The 22284-nt window shown below is 46.5% G+C and overlaps 1 protein-coding gene across 2 annotated transcripts in view; it reads left to right on the top strand.

Moving 5' to 3' along the window:
* FRMPD3 (FERM and PDZ domain containing 3) overlaps positions 1–22284 on the top strand; it is a 371292-nt gene that overhangs the window by 135677 nt on the left and 213331 nt on the right. Inside the window, exons 3-4 of one of the 2 annotated variants that reach the window (XM_077283386.1) lie at positions 4765–4908; positions 13382–13527. In XM_077283386.1, the coding sequence (XP_077139501.1) occupies positions 13389–13527 (139 nt within the window). In that variant the 5' untranslated portion in view covers positions 4765–4908; positions 13382–13388. Of the gene's footprint in view, positions 1–4764; positions 4909–13381; positions 13528–22284 lie in introns of those variants that run through there. The other variant, XM_077283387.1, reaches the window with a different exon arrangement.

Genomic DNA, 22284 nt, shown 5'->3' with positions numbered 1-22284 from the left:
AGAAACAAAAACCAGACACTTATCTTTGCTGATTTGGCAGCAGGGCAGGAGGAACCAGACATAGATGCAAAACCTCCAAGAACAATGGACAACTGGCAAGGGCTAATGAATCCTGCACACCTAAATATCCCAGTCAGAGCTGCAATCAGCAGGGACACCTGCCCAGGATTGCAACCCAGTAAAACTGCATTACTATCAACAACCACCGGAGGGAACCCAAGAGCAGAATTCACAACACTCAGAACATTCAGATCTCAACAATAATGATGTTTTTCAGATCTGTTTTTCAGTCTAGTACCCTATGGGATGAAGCTCTATCCTTTATAAGCCTACAAGTATAGGACGTGAACATCAGCATTAACATCCACAAATAGTGTTTGTTAGGACCACTGCACTAGAAGATGAAGTCAGTGTTCTGCAGAACCAACTACCAACTGTACAACAAGATGTATGGAGGAGTAAAAACACAGCGACATTGCTAGCTAAGATGATTTGGAAAATAGACAACCCGAAACAAAGTAAGAATTGTGGGCTTTCTATAGAAAAATTGGAGCGCCCCCAGTAGGGCAGTGGGGTACTCGGTACCAGGTCCTTCGGTGCTCAGTGGGGATGTCACGGTGGCTGACCTGGTCCGTGGCCCTAGGGACGTCCATTGTAAATGGGGGAAAGGTCTTTAAAGGGATATGTTCGTGACGCCACCTGTGGTATTCGGTCAGGGTAACCGACGCTGCTTAGGGGTCCGCTGGGGTGATGTAATGGCAGCTAGATGGTATACCTTCACACAGGTGAAGTGTATCCCCAGGGCTTCCCAGAGTGTAGATGGTGGATGGTGTGAGGCGCAGTGAAGAACGAGGACACAAGGTTGCAGTCTCTTTACCTTTACTGAAGGCTTCAGCATCCACATTCCTGGGTACAGACCACAGGGTAGGCAGAGTCCGGCCGGTCTGAAGGCAAATCCAGAGTCCCCTTATCCAGGTGGAAATCAGTAGCCTTCCTCTAGCGCCTGGATGTTGTAGTACCTCCCTGCTGAGCGTCTCGGTAAGGTCCTCACAACTGATGTTGGTGTTCTAGATGTTATGTCTCTTTCTCTGTCCCCCTGATGGTAAGGATAGGACAAACCCATATGACTGGTGGCCTGAGGCTTTTTACAGGGACTCTAGCATGCCCCAGCCCCCACAAGTTGCCACCGTGTCTCCTGGGTGTGGGTCGGGCGGGTAACGTGGAATTACCTGTCCTGCCAGTCTCTGAAGTAAAGCGTATAGATCCTTACTCCCTCGGTATTCTGGCTACCGGATCCTGCGCCTCAGAAAGGAGGCAGCCTTTTGCAGGGTAGAACTCCTTCTGGTTTCCTCTCCTTTTGCTATGACTTCATTTCTCACCCTCTACAATACAATTCACTGTTCGTGTCTCTTTCTTAGGATGCTGCCGCACGTGGGGCAGGCGCAGCTCCGTGGCCTTCTGTATAGGCCTCTGACAGGATCCAACCCCTGTCAGGGACCTCTCTGTCTGCAGCTCTTAGATGTTCCTCCTTCCCCTCTGGCTGCTTGACAGGTGCTGCCTGGGTGAAGCCCAGTCAGCTTCTGCCTAACTTCCTATCCAGACCACCAGTTTTACCTAATTGTGAAGAGTGCCCTAATAAATAGGAGCATAGCTCCCCCTGGTGGGCTGGAGTGTGAAGTGTGTTGTGTGGTTTGTGATACCTGGTAAGAAGATCTCCTTTATTGCCTTCAGACGTAACATCACTCCCCCCTAGAGGAGAATAATATCACTGCAACGACCAGGACCCTGGGGCGCTGCAAAATGAGGGTGCAAGACTTTTAATCAAAATATTAGAAGATGTCTAAAAAGCCTTCAAAAGTGATATCTGAGCAAAATTTAACCCCCAAACTATTTATATGTAGCTCTCTCAAAGACTAGTCCAGCAATACCATCACACGGCCAGTCTGCTCTTCCGCTACTGAGAAATCAGCATTTCAATTGACATGATGCTGAAGAGCTATGGTAGATCTAATCCTCTGTCACTCCAGGTCTACTCCCCACCCTGCGTCATCTCCTCCTGCTTAACTTTCAACCTCTATGTTGAGTGACTTCAGGCAAAGTAGTTGTGAATCAAAAAATCAAAAAGGAGGAGTTGGCGCTGAGTAGAGATTAGAGCTGGAGGGACAGAGGCATCAGAGCTGCCATAGCTCTTCATCTTTATTTGCATGTCAATTCAAATGTTGATTTCTCAGTGTTGGATGAATGGAACAGCCATGTAAAGGTATTGCTTTACTTGTCTTTGATAAAACTACATGTGCAGTAGTTTGGGGGTGAAATCTTGCTGACAGATTTCTTTAAGTTGTAGTCAGAAGACATTCTTTAAATATGTTCCAAAGGGAGTTTAAAAAACATATTGAGCAGAGTTAAAACGTAGCAGGCTACAGAATATTATTGAATTTAGATGAAAGAAATGTCTGCTCTTCGAAGAGAAAAGCTTTATAAATGTCACTTTACAGGTGAGTCTGAGGACATGGAAGACTCGGCTTCCATCTACTTTCCCAAATCCGTTATTCCGTTCAGTATTAGAAATGGAAAGAAAATAATTCACGGACTGATCTGTCACCAACACCATTTGCTCCAGATACACCGAATTGACTTGGTGATAATGAGGTCCTTCAGGGTTCCATAATGGAGTTTGTCATTTCACTGAAAAAAACAAAAATCTCAGCATGGAGGTCTGTAACACCCCAGGAAGCCGGTTGTTACAGTGGTATTGCCTTCCTCACAGGGAGGGTGATGGCATGCCTGGAAGCGAGGAAGGATCCATCTAACAGGTGACACATACACACAACACTGTTCTGACTCCAGGTCAGAAGGGGGAGCTCTGATCCAGTTTGTGGGTGGCTTCCTTATATATTTTGGCTGGAGGAGGAGTTAAGTAGGCAGTCTTGAGGAAAGCTGGGGCCGTGGAGACACGAGGTTCTGCAGCTCCTGGAAAGAGAAGAGACAGAACAGATTGTAAGAGACTGTGAGGGGAGAAGGAGTAAATGAGAGGAATGATACTGGGAGCTGTGAGAGGGCTCACTCCAGAATCAGCGCAAGTAACCGGAAGTCGGAATTCCGAGGTTGTGGGGGTAACTGTATGCCCCACAGCAGAAACCGGCGGGCATGAGATTTCAAGTTGCCTGTCCACCGTTACATCCGAAGGCAGAGCAGCATATAGAGCCCGGAGTTGCCGCAACCAGACACCTGTAAAAAGGCTTGAGTTGCCTGCCATACGGATTATTGTGCTGCTAATGGGACAGAGAGGAGGTGAGGACCTTGTGTGAAGCCTTAGTCAGCAAGGGACTACAACACAGCACAGTAAGGAAGGCTTCCAACCCCACTTGACTAGGGGATTCTGAATCACTTCCAGGCTGGCCGAACCTCATCATCACCTGTGATCTGTACCCTGAACTTTGGCTGCATACTACCAGTAAAAGGTAAAGAGACTGCAACTTTGTGCCCTCCAATTCTTTCGGGCACTACACCGTCTGTCATCTTTGCCTACTACATCGGGAGCCCTGGGGACTAAGCTTCACCTGTGGGAAGCCACACCATCCCTGCTGCCATAACATCATCCCCAGTGGACCCCTTTAAGCATCGTCAGTCATCCCTGACAGAATACCACAGGTGGCGTCACAAACAAACTTTATTCTTTACTCAAAACAACCCCTTTAAAGACTTTCCTTTAACTTGGACGCCCAGGGCCACGGACCGGGTCATTGCCACCTTGACCACCCCTTTAACGACCACCATACCCGGCCCGAGTACCCCAAGGTCCTAGCGGGTGCTCCATAGCAAAGGCTCCAACCCAGATGTGAACCAAGCCTTTCCCTTGCTTCTTCAACAAGCCGAGATCAAAAGTAACTAGATGTCTTTCTTTAAAATTAGTGGAACTTTTCCATAAGCCTCACTTGATATCTTCAAAAAGTAAAGGTCTTAAAGGGAACCTGTCAGCAGTTTTGGCCGATATAAGATACGGCCATTGCCATTCAGGGCTTATCTACAGCATTCTATAATGCTGTAGATAAGCGCCCGGTATGACCTGAAAGATAAGAAAAATAACTTTTACTATACTCACTCGGGGGATGGTTCGGTCCGATGGGTGTCGCAGGTCCGGGTCTGGCGCCTCCCGTCTTTTTGCGATGCCGCCCTCCTGTTGCTTCATTGCTCCCCGGCATAGTGTTCCTGCGCAGGCGTACTTATCTGCATTGTTGAGGGTAAAGTCCTGCAGTGCAACAGGACAGGTAAGGAGCGCGATGCCAGGGACCTATGAAGCAACAGGAGGACGGCATCGCAAGAAGATGGGAGGCTACGGACCTGGACCTGCGACACCCATTGGACCGGACTGCCTCCCAGGGTGAGTATAATAAAACTTATTTTTCTTATCTTTCTGGTCAGACTGGGGGCTTGTCTACAGGATTATAGAATGTTGTAGATAAGCCCTGAAAGGCAGTGGCCGCATCTAATATCGGCCAAAACTGCTGACAGGTTCGCTTTAAAGGTATTGGTGCACATAGTCTACAGGAAAATGTCACTGAATTTCCACAAATATTTGTATTCCCTCCTGTAGAAGCCATTGTGAATCCTTTTGTCTTCAAGAATCTCATTTTGAAGCACCAGAAAGTAATGGCACAATAACCAATGCATTATTTTCTTTAAAATATATATTAAAAGTTGCATTAATTTAGTTTATCACAAAGTTTTCAGAGTTTTGAACATTGACTGTTTTTACTTTTCCAGGAATGGCCTCAGCTGCATCCATTATTCTGGCTCCTATCTATTCTTTAAGGGATTGTGGAGTGACGAGCAGGAGACATTTCAGAGCGGTCTATCCAAGAACTTCTGACAGAGGAACAGACAAAGTCTGATCTCAGTGCTGTCCAGGTATTGTAATATTTAGACTCTTTTATACACTAAATTATGACATTAGAGGGGTTGTCCACTTTGGGGGATGATTTATTTGTACTTAAATAAATGTATTTTGTATGAAAATCATTTTTTGCAATTGGTTCTTAGTAAACCTCTGGCAATGACTGGATGAAAACTAAATTCAAGGAGTAAGATGTCTGTCCCAATAGTTTATCCATATAGTGTAATACTGATACTTGGTGCCACGTTTTCTGTCCAATACACATGCGTTAGGGAACGTGGACTAGCCCTCATAATCCTAAGAAAGACTCATTTATCAAAGATTTCCAACCAATTATGAACAAGGAAAAACCATAGAAAAAAAGGTCATGTAGTCCAATGAGGACGGACTCAGTAACAGGTCAAGTACATATCCACGTCTTTATGTTTGTATCTATATAAGTATTTGTTTACTTGTTCAAAATTATATTTGCATCTTCAAGACCTCAAAATCTCCTCATTTTCTACTTAAGATACTGTTGTACACAGAGATTTTTGGAAAAATGAGAATCCAGCAGTAAAAATTATAGCGTTAGGTTCACACCACGTTTTCTTCCTGTTCAGCGATCCATTGAGGGCTTCTGTCTGAAGAGATGATGTTGGTGAGACATGCCACCAATGCATCCATTGATTTCAATGAGTGTCTGCTGACAGGACAGAAAACTGCAAGAATTACTGCCACAAAAAACAGTGTTTCTCTCCCCTTCCTAAATACAAATTGCAATTTGAAACCACCCTTACAGCGATAGTTACTGAAAATGTCTTCTGTAATTGAGGTTAATGCGGCAATATTCATGTAGCTTGTACCACCATGACTTGGGAGTTCATGTTATTACAAAGAAATAAGGGAAAAGGGTCTGGGTACTCAAGCTCCTGGGTTCATGCGGGTTACAGCGATTTAAAGGGTGTTAAAGGATTGGTCCCATGTTGTCTGATCAGGAACACACCGTTCCCCAGGCAGCCAACTTCCTGATTGCTGGGGAAGGGGAACTCCTGTTTGATTGACAGTTGATTAGCATTTTGCTGCACCGCTATCCTGAATATCTCTCTCTCTCTCTGCTGCTATATGAGACTGCTTTGCCTCTGTTGCATCAGAGCTGTAGTGGCGCCCGCATTGGCCGATAAAAGGAGCCAAAAGTGTTTTCCAACAATGCCAGCCAGGTTCGGACCAGTGCTTACAAGCACTTGGAAAGCATTTGAAGCACTGTTCATGATTGTTCAGTGCTCATAATGATTGGCCAGTGTTCATAATGATCGGCCAATACTCGTAATGATCGGCCAATGCTCGTAATGATCAGCCAATGCTCATAATGATCAGCCAATGTTCGTAATGATTGTCCAATGCTCGTAATCATCGGCCAATGCTATGATTGGCCAATGCTCATAATGATTGGCCAATGCTCGTAATGATCAGCCAATGCTCGTAATGATTGGCCAATGCCTCGTAATGATTGGCCATTGCTCGTAATGATCTGCCAATGCTCATAATGATCGGCCAATGCTCGTAATGATCGGCCAATGCTCGTAATGATTGGCTAATGCTCGTAATGATTGGCCGATGCTCGTAATGATTGGCCAATGCTCGTAATGATTGGCTAATGCTCGTAATGATTGGCCAGTGCTCATTATGATCAGCCAGTACTCATAATAATTGGCCAATGCTCGTAATGACTGGCCAGTGCTCATAAGCAATAAAAATGTAGCTTTTGTCTAATGTGTATAAATAAAATGCAATATTGTTATATACATAAGACAATAACTATATGGTATGGTTATAAAAGCATGTATCCTTTAAAGAGGTTGTCCACTACTTTAACATTGATAGCTTTTCCATAGGATAGTTCATCAATGTCCAATCGGTGAGGGTGCGACACTGACTTTTCCATAGGATAGGTCATCAATGTCCAATTGGTGAGGGTGCGAAACCTAGCACACCTACTGATCAGCTGTTTTTGGTGTCAAAGCCATCCAGAAGTGCTCAGTTACAGTACTGCACAGCAGCCTATGCTGAATAATGGCTGTGCCCGGATACTGCACAGCCGCCCTCAATTCAAATCAATAGGGGTGAATATGCAGGACCAGGTCGCGGACACTATTCCGTCGACAAAGCTGTGCTGTACAACTCCTTAACCGGGCAGTTCTGGCTACCGCTGACACCAAGAACAACTGATAGGCGAGGATGCAGGAGTCGCACCCCCACTGATCAGACATTGAAGACCTATCCTAAAGATAAGGCCAGGCTCACACTGCGTTTTAGCGGTCCATTAGATGGACGTTACACCGCTGTCATGTCGCTGCCCGCGCCCTGTTATACTCACTTGTCCTCGGCATCCTGGCGTGGCTCCTCCACTGCAGCGTCCTCCTCCCAGCGCTTGCTCCCGGCTTCTGCTGCTCTTCGGGTGCGGGCGCACGCCAGGTTCAGTTCGACGCGTGCGCACTTCTAACCTCGCTTCCTGTACTTCCTATCCGGTCCTCTCTATCACCTTGGAGGATCCTCACCCGGAAGTAAGGTGCAGCGCTGCTATATCTTCCTGTCTCTTTCTTTCCCTTGTGCCTATGATCATTTGTGCTTTCATGTGCTCTTGACCACCCGTGGTCCCCGTGAATTCTATGCTCTCTGACTTTGGGTCTCTTCTTTCTCCACAGTATCCCACCAGTTCCTGCATCCCTGCGGTGTTCCCGTGTGTCCCTGTGTCTCTGCGGTACCGCGCCAGTTCCTGTGTCTCAGCCGTGTCCCCGTCAGTCCCTGTGTTTCTACGGTACCTCGCCAGTTCCTGTGTCTCTGGCGTGTTCCTGTCATTCCCTGTGTCTCTGCAGTACCTGGTTACCTTGCCAGTTCCTTTGTCTCTGCAGTACTCCTGTAAGTCCCACTGTTGCTGCAGTGTTGCAGTATCGACCTATCCTGAGTCCCTACCGCTCCCACCAGTCCATTTTCTTGTCCTTTTTCCATCTTGGTCCTCCAGCTTCCACAGCGATAGTCTCCCACGGGCCTGCCCCTAACTCTCCCTGTATAGGGGGCAAGTCTATCTGGCTAGCTCATCCGTGAGGGGATCGTCGTCACGGTCCAGAGGGTCCACTTCTGTTTTATTATGGATCGTCATAGTATCATAGGCCATGGACCCCGCTGGTGTCTCCGCTACTCAAAAAGAGTTACTTTTTTGCAGGAAAACCAAACTAGGATCATGTCTTTTTTAAAGAATATGGAGTCCCGTTTGGCGGCATTACAGTCCTCTGACCTTGGCAATGCCTCACAGTTGGCTGCTCTTCAGCAGGAGCTTGGCCAACAGCGAGACACTCAGTCCCATATTTTGAATTTTATGGCCTCAGTTGATAACCGGCTTCTTGCTCTCCAAAATGTCGCTCCTGCTCCAATTCAAGCCTCCGCTCCGCAACCCTCGCCTCGTCTTGCCAGGCCTCCTCGGTATGGTGGGGATCCTAAATTATGTCACAGGTTCCTTAATCAGTGTCAACTACATTTCGAATTGTCCCCCTTACTTCACCCCACCGACCGAGCTAAGGTAGCTTTTGTGGTTTCCCATTTGGAGTGTGAGGCGTTGGCGTGGGTTAACCCTCTCTGGGAGCGAGATGATCCTCTGGTCTCTCAACTCATTACTTTCTTGGAGACCTTTCACAAGGTTTTTGACAAACCTGGTCGTCTAGTCTCTAACACCAAGTCCCTTTTCAACCTGCACCAGAGTACTCTTTCTGTAGCCCAATATGCCATCCAGTTCCGGACGCTCTCTTCAGATTTAGGATGGAACAATGAGGCTTTGGTTGGTGTGTTTTGGCGTGGTTTATCTTCCCGGGTTAAGGATGAGCTGGTGGGACGGGATACTCCAATTACTCTAGATGATCTTATTTCCTTGGCAATACGCATTGATTTGCGCTTCCAGGAGCGTTCTCGCGAGGTTGTCAGAGAAAGGAGACCGCTTCATCATTCTTCCGCTATACGAGGTGCTGCTTTTTCCCAAACCGCTTTGGTTGCCTCCGCACTTTCACCAGAACCCATGCAGGTAGATCGTCTTAAGTCTGCCGAGCAACGCCGCAAGGAGAGACTCGCGCAGGGTCTCTGCTTTTATTGCAGCAGTGCCTCTCATATTCTGCATTCCTGTCCTCAGAAGCCGGGAAACTCTTCCGCCTAGGACAGGTAAGAGAGGCCTCCCTAAGTAGCTATGACTCCTCTCCCCCTCTGATTCTGTCCGTTATTTTACATTTGGGTTCCTGTCGCTTCTCTATGGAAGCTTATATTCATTCTGGTGCAGCTGGAAATTTTGTTCAACTTGAGGTAGTCAATAGACTTGGGATTCCTGTTAGACCCTTGGAGACTCCTAGACAAATAGCTTCTGCGCTGGTCAGCCTTTGCGGGAGACCATCAACTTGGTCACTGAGGAGGTTGAACTTCAGATTGGAGCTCTTCACCGTGAGAAATTGGCTTTTTATGTCCTGCCTTGTCTGTCTCATTCGTTCCTCTTGGGACTTCCCTGGTTAAGGAATCACGAGCCCACCCTGGACTGGCGTACTGGAGAAGTTTTTTTACGTTGGGGACAATCTTGTCCGAATAGGTGTCTGCTCTCCATCAAACCTGCAAGCTCCTCTCGGCCTGCTCCGGAGTCTGTGAACATTCCTTCAGCCTATTGCTCTTTTTCGGACGTATTTAACAAAAAAGAGGCAGAGATTCTACCACTGCATCGCCCTTATGACTGTCTGATAGACCTTGTTCCTGGTTATACTGCCCCTAGAGGCCGTATTTATCCTCTGTCTCCTACCGAGACTCTAGCCATGTCCGAATATGTCCAACAGAATCTGGTCAGAGGCTTTATTCGAAAGTCTTCTTCACCTGCAGGAGCTGGTTTCTTCTATGTTAAGAAGAAGGATGGTTCTCTTCGTCCTTGTATTGATTACCGGGGTCTCAACAGTATCACGATTAAGAACAAGTACCCACTTCCTCTCATTCCGGAACTCTTTGATCGCCTGCGTGGGGCACGAATCTTCACTAAACTGGATCTTAGGGGAGCTTATAACTTGATCTGTATCCGTGCTGGAGATGAATGGAAGACTGCGTTTAACACCAGAGATGGCCATTATGAATATTTGGTTATGCACTTCGGGTTATGCAACGCGCCCGCAGTCTTCCAGGAGTTAGTGAATGATGTGTTCCGAGATCTACTTTACACTTGTGTCGTAGTGTACTTGGACGATATTCTCGTGTTTTCACCAGACCTGTCTTCCCATCGAAGAGATGTTCGGCAAGTACTTCTGCGATTGAGAGAGGCTGTACGCAAACTTGGAAAAGTGCGTCTTTGAACAGTCATTGCTACCTTTCTTGGGTTTCATCGTTTCCGATGCTGTTTACGTATGGATCCGGAAAAAGTTTCTGCTGTACTCAACTGGCCGCTTCCACTTGGAGTTAAAGCCATTCAGCGATTTCTTGGATTCGCGAATTATTATCGTCAGTTTATCCCTCACTTTTCCTCTTTATCTGCTCCCATCTCCTCTATGATACGTAAGGGTGCTAACCCTCATCTTTGGTCGGCTAAGGCAGAGGAGGCTTTCCGGTCCCTCAAGCAAGCTTTCGCCTCCGCTCCAATGCTTCAACATCCTGAAGCCAATAAACCCTTCATCATTGAAGTTGATGCTTCTGCTTTCGGAGCTGGAGCTGTACTTTCTCAAAGGTCCTCTTCTGGTCGTCTTCTGCCCTGTGGCTTTTTCTCCAAGATCTTCTCTTCTTCGGAAAAAAATTATTCCATCGGTGACAAAGAACTTTTGGCCATTAGGTTGGAGCTGGAGGAGTGGCAGTATCTGCTAGAGGGGGCCTTACTTCCAAGTCGATGCATTATCCAGGTCATTCCAGCCAGTGGATATTGAGGAGGAGCCTACGCACATCATCAACCCTGCCCGAGTCATCACGGTTGCTCCCGTCTCTCTCACCTCATTGCCTCCGAGTAAGACTTTTGTTTCTGTAGGGAGCAGGAAACGCGTTTTACTTTGGGGTCATGCCTCCAAACTGGCAGGACATGTCAGTTTCAAAAAGACTTTCCGTCTGATCTCTCGCCACTACTGGTGGTCGTCCGTGTCTAAGGATGTCCGAAGTTTTGTCGCCTCTTGTCCTTCCTGTGCCAAGAATAAGATTCCTAGAAGTTTACCCTCTGGGCTTCTACATCCTCTTCCGGTACCTTCTGCTCCGTGGCAACATTTAGCATTGGATTTTATTACTGACCTGCCTCGTTCTTCTGGTTGCATCGTTATCTTTGTGGTCATGGACCATTTTTCTAAAATGGCCCATTTCAATGCTCTTCCTGGTTTGCCTTCAGCCCTTGAATTGGCGAAGATTTTTGTCCACCATATTTTTCGTGTTCATGGTCTACCCCAACATATTGTTTCTGACCGAGGAGTCCAGTTCGTTACTCGATTCTGCAGATCTCTCTGTAAGTCAATGAACATCTTGCTTGACTTTTCTTCGGCCTACCATCCACAGGCCAACGGCCAAGTGGAGAGTATTAATCAGACTTTGGTGACCCATCTTCGTCATTTCTCAAATGCCCATCAGAATGATTGGTCTGACCTATTACCGTGGGCTGAATTTTCCTATAATAACCATTCCAGTGAAGCTTCTACCAAGTCTCCATTTTTTGTTGTCTATGGTCAACATCCTGGTCTTTCTCTACTGTTTCCTCCTGTCTCTATTGTACCAGCGGCTGATCTTCTGTCTAGAGAGTTCTCCAGGGTATGGCAGGAGACCAAGTCCACTCTCAAACTAGCTCAATTTAGGATGAAAAAACATGTGGATAAGAGGCGTCTTGATTCTCCTACATTTAATCCAGGGGATAAGGTCTGGGTTTCTTCAAAATTTATCCATCTTAAGATCCCTTCGCATAACTTGGGTCCCCACTATATTGGTCCTTTCGAGGTTCTGACTCGCATTAATGATGTCTCCTACAAACTTAAGTTACCTGTCTCTCTTGGTATTCCTAATTCTTTTCATGTGTCTCTCCTTAAACCTGTAGTTTTCAATTAGTTCCATGCTTCAACTCTTTGTTCTTCTCCTATTTCCGCGGAGAATGTCTTTGAGGTTAAGGACATTCTAGCTATTAAAAAAACTTAGAGGAAAAACTTTGTTTTTGGTTGACTGGAAGGGGTTCGGTCCTGAGGAGAGATCCTGGGAGCCCCAGGAGAATATTCAGGCCCCTCGAATTTTGGCTAAATTTCTTTCTGGTCTTAAGAAAAAGGGGCATAAAGACAGGGGTACTGTCATGCCACTGCCCGCGCCCTGTTATACTCACCTGTCCTCGGCGTCCCGTTGCGGCTCCTCCGCTGCAGTGTCCTCCTCCCAGCGCTCGCTCCCAGCTTCTACTCAGGCCAGGTTCAGTTCGGCACGTGCGCACTTCTAACCTCGCTTCCTGTACTTCCTATCCGGTCCTCTCTATCACCTTGGAGGATCCTCACCCGGAAGTAAGGCACAGCGCTGCTATATCTTCCTGTCTCTTTCTTTCCCTTGTGCCTATGATCATTTGTGCTTTCATGTGCTCTTGGCCTCCCGTGGTCCCTGTGCATGCTATGCTCTCTGACTTTGGGTCTCTTCTTTCTCCACAGTATCCCGCCAGTTCCTGCATCCCTACGGTGTCTGCGGTACCATGCCAGTTCCTGTGTCTCAGCCGTGTCCCCGTCAGTCCCTGTGTCTATACGGTACCTCGCCAGTTCCTGTGTCTCTGGCGTGTTCCATCATTCCCTGTGTCTCTGCGGTACCTGGTTACCTTGCCAGTTCCTTTGCCTCTGCAGTACTCCTGTCAGTCCCACTGTTGCTGCAGTGTTGCAGTATCCACCTATCCTGAGTCCCTACCGCTCCCACCAGTCCGTTTTCTCGTCCTTTTTCTGTCTTGGTCCTCCAGCTTCCATGGCGATAGTCCCTCACGGGCCTGCCCCTTACTCTCCCTGTATAGGGGCGGTCTATCTGGCTAGCTCGTCCGTGAGGGGATCGTCGTCACGTTCCAGAGGGTCCACTTCTGTTTTTGTACGGATCGTCACAACCACGGCATAATGCAGTCCGTTAACACCGCCATTAAGCCCTATGGTGGACACATCGCTAGTGCATGCCCATAATGAGCGTGCACTAGCGATGTGCCGTCATTGAGTGACGGACCCTGGGACGCGGGCTGCAGCGTTTCCGGGACCATCACTGCTAGTGCAGACAGAGCTTCTGCTAGCTCTATCTGTTCTAGCGGTATGACAAGTCGGCACTTGCATTAACAGCAGCCTGTTAACGCATGTGTTGAACGGGCTGCTGCTAACGCAATGTGAACCTAGCCTAAACCATCATTGTTAAAGTAGTGGACAACCTCTTTTAAACATGTAAAAATGGAAAAGAATGTAGAGCAAAAAAAAGAAGCAAAGTACATTATATTTTTGTAAATTATACATTAAATCATTATTTTTGTCCTCTTTGTTTAAACAGTCATGTGATGTGGAATGGTGCTATGGAATGTGGTCAGCTGACCCCTCAGTCTGTACGTAAGGTCATCATTTTACGACATCCCGGAGTTGGCTTTGGATTTGTGGCTGGCAGTGCACGACCTGTTGTAGTACGATCTGTCATCTCAGGTGAAACTGGAATATCAGTAATTCATGATTCCATATTTTTTGAGCCATTCAGTAGTGTTAAAGTTCACTCAATCATTCATTCATTCTATCAGTCATTCATCCATTCATTGGTATAATTGCAAATATATGTACAATGTTATGCAAAAGCTTAAAGTAAGAGTGCTTTAAAAAATAGAAGTGTTCTTAAAATAATTTTATCAATTAATAAAAAGGAAAGTGAACGAATAAAAAAAGAAATCTTAATCAAACAAATTATCGGTGTAACCACCCTTTGCCTTCAAAACAGCATCAATTCATCTCAGTACACTTGTACTTGCACACGGGTTGTGAGGAAACTCAACAGGAAAGTCGTTCCCAACATCTTGGAGAACTAATCACAAGTGTTCTGTGGATGTGTAAGGAGGTGATCAGGACCCTCAGTGGTCCCTCTTCTCCTTTATGTCGGGAACGTGTCCCTCATACGGTGCTCTGATAGTTTGGCTATGTATCAACGTATTGCTGTTATGAACTACACTTTTCTTGCTGTACGTGTACTGTGTGATGTTTACCTGATTTCATGTCTTTGTATTATGTTGCACTGTATTGAACATGACTAGTTCAGGGACAGTAAGGGTTAACCAAAAAGGGGCTGGGTTAGCAGCCTGGAATAAGCAGCAATTTCCTGCTTCTGCAGCAGAGCCCAGGCAGGTTTGACCATGGCAAGAGGTGCTCCTATGATGGGACAAAATATACCCCTGGAGGGGAGAAAGTGCTGCTAAAGGACTGCTGGGTAGCTGGAACGGGCACTAGGACTAAGGAGGTGCCCTCCAAGAGACTGTTAGCTCCCAGGAGCCGAATGGGAGCTGCAGCTGCTGCCGATGTGATAGACTTTGCTAGGGAAAGCACAGGAAGTCACATCTCCTTCATTTCATCTTTAATAAACAAGTTTTCTACTGTTGGAACTGGTGCATGCCGTGTGATGCATATGGAGAATGCCGTTCCTGTGTGGAAAGCAACCGAGTGTTGAGGGTAATTTGACTGTGCTACAGGGCTGGGACTTAAACTGTCTTTTTATGTGCAAGGGGCAGGGTTGCTCACTGACTGTGACCTAGTGAACTCGCCCAAGATTACCACCCCGTGCCACCTTGTTACAGATGTAGGCTATTACATCTCTTCATGTGATCCCATGCAGATTGGATGTTGAGATCAGAGCTCCAGAGCCAGATCATCACTTCCAGGACTACTTGTTATTCTTTACTCTTAAGATAGATCTTAATGACATAAACAGGAAGTTTGGGGTCATTGTCTGGCTGCAGAATAAATTTGAAGCCAATGAGAAGCCTCCCTGATGGAAATGAATGATGGAAAAGTTTATGTTCGGATTCTTCATAATTGAGGATACAAAAAAATTGAAACCGTTGAGGGCCGTAAACTCAGAGGTTGACCAGGGAAACTTAGTGCAGCAGATGAAAGCAAAATTGTTAGATGCCCAGAGCTCAGAATTGGGAGCAATCAAACGGACCCAGCTACATCCGTCTACAGTTCAGAGAAGTTTTGCCAGAAGTGGTCTTCATGGCAGAATTGCAGCCCAAAAAACATGGAAACAAGGCCAACTCTGCCTGAGATCACATGAAAAGATAGAAGGATTTGTGCAAGTGACATCCACAGAAGATCTGTGGTTAGCTCTCTAACGTGTTTGGAGCAACCTCTCTGCCAAGTTCCTTCAAAAACTGTGTGCAAGTGTATCTAGAGGAAATTATGCTTTGATGCTATTTTAAAGATAAAGATGAAGATAGGAACAATTTGTGGATGTCTCCCGCGCTGCTGTGTATGGAAGACGTCAAATCTTAGTGATTTTTTCAAACATGTGGTTTCTAATTAACACGTTTCAAAATGTCAAGCGCTTCTTCTTCCTCAGGAAATGACCACATACAAGTATCAGACATTCAAGGCAGTTTTAAAGGAATGCTGTTTTTTTATCCCCGTCTTTTCAAAACTATTAGGTTTTTTATTTTGTATTTATTTTGTATTTATTATTCTGCCTTCATATAGTAATATTTATTTGCTAACACTGTGAGAATTATACTAAATGAAAATAAGTGTTTCTTGTGAAAGTAAGTTTGTTGTTTTAATTTCTTAAAAGATGTTCCCAGTATTAGAATGTGAGCGGGAGAGATCACCAGTAATCCTCACAAGTGCGTTTTACTGACTGAAGCCGTCCACTCAGTAAAACACACTTATGAGGATTACTGGTGATCTCTCCCGCTCACGTTCTAATACTGGGAACATCTTTTAAGGAAGAAGAAGTGCTTGACACTCTGAAACGCGTTGAATAAAAACCACATGTTTGAATAAATTGCTGAGATTTTACGTCTTCCGTACACAGCAGAGCGGGAGAAATCCACAAATTATTCCTATCTTCATACTCGGGGGTTTTATAAAAATTATTTTGAAATCATAAATCAGGTTAGTACAATCTGATTAAGACGTATAATTGTACATCAGATAAGACCATATTTGCACTATTTTCTCCCTAGTATTTTACCAAAGATAAAGGACAGTCACGCCGAATATTATTTTATTTAGCTTAATCATTTGTTTATTTACTTTGCATTTTGATAATTGATAAAAATAAACTATTAACACTTCTATTTCTGGAAGTGTCTCAGTCTGCAGCATTTTTCCCACTTCTGCCTAAAATCTTTGCACAGTACTATATATATCGTGCCTTGAAAAAGTCTTCATACCCAGCGAAATTGTCCACATTTTTTCATGTTACACCCACAAACTTAAATGCAAACTATAAGAAGTCTAATTTGCTGTTTTATTTGCAAAAAGCCAGTTAGGGAACACAGTGAGCAGGTGGAAGAAGGTAGATGAGACCAACGTAAAACTTTTTGATCTAGAAGCAAAATGCTATTTGTGGCAGAAACCTAACACTACACATCACCCTGAAAACACCAACCCCACTGTCAAACTTGGTGGAGGCAGCACCATGCTGTGGGGAGGCTTTTCTTCAGCAGGGGCAGGGAAGCTGGTCAGAGTTGATGGGAAGATGGATGGAGCTAAATGTATGGCAATCCTGAAAGAAAACCTGTTAGAGGCTGCAGAAGAATTGAGACTGGGGCATAGATTCACCTTCCAGCAGGACAATAACCCTAAACACACTGCTAGAGCTACAATGGAGGGTTTAAATCACAGTGCATTCATGTTTGTGAATGGCCCAGTGTAGATGTCTCCATCCAATCGTACTGAGCGAGAGCAAAGCTGGAGAGACAGACGCCAAAAGTCTGCAGTAGTAAATACAGTGAAAGGTGGTCCTACAAAGTACTGACTCAGGTGGGCTGAATACAAATGCACCTTACAATATTCAGATTTTTCTTTTGAAAATACATAGAAAACCAATAATCATTTCCATTACACTTCACAAATACGTGTTACTTGGTGTTGGTACCACATAAAATCCAAATAAAATACATTTACATCTGTGGGTTCAACATGAAAAAATGTGGAAGTTTTCACAGGGTATGAATAGTTTTCACTACACTGCCTGTATATACACTGTATGTATAAACATTAGTGTTGAGCGATACCTTCCGATACTCAAAGGTATCGGTATCGGATGGGATCGGCCGATATCCAAAAAATATCGGATATCGCCGATACCGATACCCGATACCAATGCAAGTCAATGGGACACAAGTATCGGAAGCTATCCTGGATGGTTCCCAGGGTCTGAAGGAGAGGAAACTCTCCATCAGGCCCTGGGATCCATATTCATGTAAAAAATAAAGAATAAAAATAAAAAATATGGATATACTCACCCCTCCGAAAACCCTGGCTGTCACCGCTGCAAGCGTCTGCCTCCGTTCCTAAGAATGCAGAGCGTGAAGGACCTTCGATGATGTCGCAGTCAGGTGACCGGTCACATGAGCGGTCACGGACCAATCACAAGACCGCGACGTCATCGAAGGTCCTTCACCCTCTGCATTCTTAGGAACGGAGGCAGACGCTTGCAGCGGTGACAGCCAGGGTTCTCGGAGGGGTGAGTATATCCATATTTTTTATTTTTATTCTTTATTTTTTACATGAATATGGATCCCAGGGCCTGAAGGAGTTTCCTCTCCTTCAGACCCTGGGAACCATACGCACAGCACACGCCGAAGATGACTGGGAACACTTCCGATTCCGATTTCCGATATCGCAAAAATATCGGAACTCGGTATCGGAATTCCGATACAGCAAATATCGGCCGATACCCGATATTTGCAGTATCGGAATGCTCAACACTAATAAACATGCATAGTATATAAACACACTGATTAATGTTTCCGATAAGCCACCTCCTTGAGTGGACCATTCACTTACCAGACCAGAGTTTTGTGCCAAATTCTTGTTCCACAATGCATGTACAGTACAGACCAAAAGTTTGGACACACCTTCTCATGTAAAGATTTTTCTGTATTTTCATGACTATGAAAATTGTACATTCACACTGAAGGCATTAAAACTATGAATTAACACATGTGTAATTACTGTATATACTTAACAAAAAAGTGTGAAACAATTGAAAATATGTTTTATATTCTAGGTTCTTCAAAGTAGCCACCTTTTGCTTTGATGACTGCTTTGCACACTCTAGGCATTGTCTTGATGAGCTTCAAGAGGTAGTCACCGGGAATGGTTTTCACTAGTGTTGAGCATTCCGATACCGCAAGTATCGGGTATCGGCCGATACTAGCGGTATCGGAATTCCGATACCGGGATTCCGATACTTGGCGCGTATCGGATACCGGAATCGGAAGTTCCATGATTCAAAATTCAGAAATTCAGCCAATGAGAAAGATTCCAAGTGTGGGCACATCCTGTTTAGCATGGAGGGCATGAAAGTACTGGCAAGGCTGTGATTGGCTGCTGAAATGATGTCATGATGCAGTTTAAAAGTCGCTGGCGCCATTTTGCGATCACTCTGCTGTGAATTCAGTTAGTGACAGGACGCTGTTTGCTGACTGAGGGACAGTTTAGAGATAGCGATTTGCTTCTTTGTGCTTTCCAAAGGCTAATTTAGCAACCGCTGTGTTCACCTACTATTCACCTTGCTTTTGCCTTGTAGCGCTGTTTTCACAGCGATCTGCAAGGTCTCTCTGTGTGTGTGTGTGTGAGTGCAGCCCACTCTCTAGTCTGAGTGCAGCCACATAGGCCATCCATAGCTGGTTGTATTCAGTTCAGGGAGGGTGGTTCATTGCCTCATACTGTCCTTTTTTTTTTTTTTTTTGAAGTAGTGCAGGCTGCTGCACATTTTTTCAAATAATTCCTATTAGTGTCTTTCCACCCGTCTCCATCTAATTTGTGGAAAAACACTACATAGGATAAAGTAGAGGAGGGTTTTTGGGCCTTGCAGCGCCGTTTACGGCTGTCTGCACGGTCTCCGTGTGACTGCAGCTCGCCCTGTAGTCTGTGAGCAGCCGTAGCTTGGTTGTCTCCAGCTCAGGGTTGTTCACTGCGTCATACCGCCAAATCAATTTTAATTTTTTTTCAAGTACTGTAGTCTGCTGTTAATTAATTTAAAAAAATCCTATTAGTGTCTTTCCACCCGTCTCCAGCTAATTTGTGGAAAAACACTACATAGGATAAAGTAGAGGAGGGTTTTTGGGCCTTGCAGCGCCGTTTACGGCTGTCTGCACGGTCTCCGTGTGACTGCAGCTCGCCCTGTAGTCTGTGAGCAGCTATAGCCTGGTTGTCTCCAGCTCAGGGTTGTTCACTGCGTCATACCGCCAAATCAATTTTAATTTTTTTTCAAGTACTGTAGTCTGCTGCTAATTAATTTAAAAAAATCCTATTAGTGTCTTTCCACCCGTCTCCAGCTAATTTGTGGAAAAACACTACATAGGATAAAGTAGAGGAGGGTTTTTGGGCCTTGCAGCGCCGTTTACGGCTGTCTGCACGGTCTCCGTGTGACTGCAGCTCGCCCTGTAGTCTGTGAGCAGCCGTAGCTTGGTTGTCTCCAGCTCAGGGTTGTTAACTGCGTCATACCGCCAAATCAATTTTAATTTTTTTTCAAGTACTGTAGTCTGCTGCTAATTAATTTAAAAAAATCCTATTAGTGTCTTTCCACCCGTCTCCAGCTAATTTGTGGAAAAACACTACATAGGATAAAGTAGAGGAGGGTTTTTGGGCCTTACAGCGCCGTTAACGTCTGTCTGCACGGTCTCCGTGTGACTGCAGCTCTATCCGTTGTCAGTTCAGCCCCCAAAAAAGAAATAAATAATAAAGTTCACCAAACACACCAGTTACACCACTTTACATTTGTGTAGGCCACATTAACTCATATTAAAGTCTAGTCCACACTTTAGCTAATTAGTGTTTCTTATACCTGTTAGGAGGAGTTTTTCAGGAATAAGCACACAAAGCCGTTAGTACTTTTCTGCTTTTCTTTATCAGTCAACCACGATGAAGAAGGCAGTGAGTAAGGCACGTGGGCGTGGGCGCGGAGCAGGGAGGGGACGTGGGGATTCTGTGCCCGCTGCGGGCACCGGTGACTCATCAGCACCCACTTTCACGAGGGAACAGTCGTTCATGCGCAGCTTTGTCGCCGAGCGCCGTACACCGCTGCTGCGTGAAGACCAAATTGAAGCCGTTGTGGGATGGATGGCAGCTAATGCATCAACTTCCATTAGTGCCACATCCTCTCAGACACAGAGCACTGGAGAGCAGCCATCTGTCTCTTCACCACCTGCCAAATTGCCCAGGCAGACAGAGAGCCCAGGACAGGAGCCGTCTCTACTTCTGTTCTCTGAATCTCTTGGCTTGGAAACAGGGGGCCAGCCAAGCAGCATTGGAGAAATGGAAGAAGAGGCAGGGTGCAGTGATGCCCAACAGCTTTTTCTCTCTGAGTCTGAAGAGGCGGGTGGGCCAGTGGCTCCGTTCACCACATCGCAGGCCGCATCAGCTGATGATGACACTCAGGTGCCACTTACTGGTGCGTGCTCTGCTGCTGAGACTACCCGGGAGGAGCAGTTGGGGGCAGAGGGTAGTGTGGATGACGAGGTCCTTGACCCATCTTGGCGTCAGGGACAGGAAGGTGGTGGGAGCAGCTCTGAGGAAGAGATTCCCCGTACGGTCCAAAGAGGGAGAGGGAGGGGGAAGACTGCGGATCCTGCAGCCTCCGCTTTGGCACCCGTAAGGAGCATGTCTCTTCCAAAAGTCAAAAGGGGGGCTCCCAAGACTTGCAGTGCCTGGTCCTTTTTTGACACAGTTGCAGATGACATTTGCTATGTCAGATGCAAGGTGTGTCATCAAAAAATCAAAAGAGGTCAAAAAGTCGCCAACCTCAATACCTCCAACATGTGGAAACATGTGCGCAACAGGCACCCGGCGGAGTTAGACAAACACACTGAAGAGCTAGGCCAACCAACAGCGGCAGCTACCACCTCTTCAGCTCGTGTTGCCTCTTCCTCTAGCTCACACGCAGCTGGTTCGGCTTCCTCCCAGGATCGCCGTGGAAGAACCTCTGGCCCTGTTGTCCAGAGACCCGCTGTAATTCCACCCGCAGCACCACTTTCCCAGTCAACCACACACTCCCAGCCCAGTCTACAGCCATCGGTAGTACAGGCATGGGAGAAAAGGCGGCCTTTCTCGTCAAACCACCCACGAGCACAGGCTCTGACTGCAGGCATTGCCAAACTTCTGTCACTGGAAATGCTGTCATTCAGGCTGGTGGAGACTGACAGCTTCCGTGACTTGATGTCATTGGCAGTCCCACAGTACAGTGTGCCCAGCCGCTTTTACTTCAGCAGGCAAGCCGTCCCTGCCCTGCACAAGCATGTGGAGGGACACATAAAACACGCGCTACTGAACGCCGTCAGTAGCAAGGTCCACCTCACCACCGATGCGTGGACCAGTCAACATGGACAGGGGCGATACCTTTCCCTCACTGCCCATTGGGTTAATGTAGTTGAGCCGGGTACAGACCGTGCGAGTGGCGCAGGACGTGTCCTGCCCACTCCAAGGATTGCAGGAATCCATTCTGTACGCATTGACTCCTCCTCTTACACCAGTTCCTCAGAATCATCGCTGCAGGAGCCGTCACAGTCCACCTCCACATGGACCCGTGATGAACGTGTACCTGTTACGACCGACATGAGCACAGCCGTGGCCAAACGTCAACAGGCCGTCTTGAAATTAATTTTTTTGGGGAATCGTAGCCACACAGCGCAGGAGCTCTGGAATGCCATCAAGCAGGAGAGCGATGTGTGGTTTGAGCCAGCGAATCTCCAGCCAGGCATGGTAGTGTGTGATAATGGCCGAAATCTGGTGGCAGCCCTGGGCCTCGGCAACCTCACTCACATCCCATGTCTGGCACATGTGCTCAATTTGGTCGTGCAGAGTTTTTTGAGGGACTATCCGGATCTTGATGCACTGCTGCACAAGGTCCGCCTAGAGTGTGCTCACTTGCGGCGTTCCAGCACGGCAAAAGCGCGCATTGCGGCTCTGCAGCGCCGACACCGCCTGCCGGAACATCGCATCATATGTGACCTACCTACCAGGTGGAATTCCACGTTACATATGTTGGAGCGGTTGTGTGAGCAGCAGCAAGCTGTAATGGAGTACCAGCTGTATCAGGCGCACAAAAGTCGCAGTCAGCGCCGTACAGACTTCACAACCACAGAGTGGGCCACTATGAAGGATGTCTGCCAGGTTTTGCGTCCCTTCGATTATTCCACGCGGATGGCGAGTGCAGATGATGCACTAGTCAGCATGACTGTCCCCCTTATCTGC

The sequence above is a fragment of the Ranitomeya variabilis genome, chromosome 2 (genome assembly GCF_051348905.1).
Source record: "Ranitomeya variabilis isolate aRanVar5 chromosome 2, aRanVar5.hap1, whole genome shotgun sequence".
NCBI classification, from domain to species: Eukaryota; Metazoa; Chordata; class Amphibia; order Anura; family Dendrobatidae; genus Ranitomeya; species Ranitomeya variabilis.
Note: the sequence above shows the minus strand (reverse complement) of the source record. Positions and strands in the feature narration are given on the sequence as shown.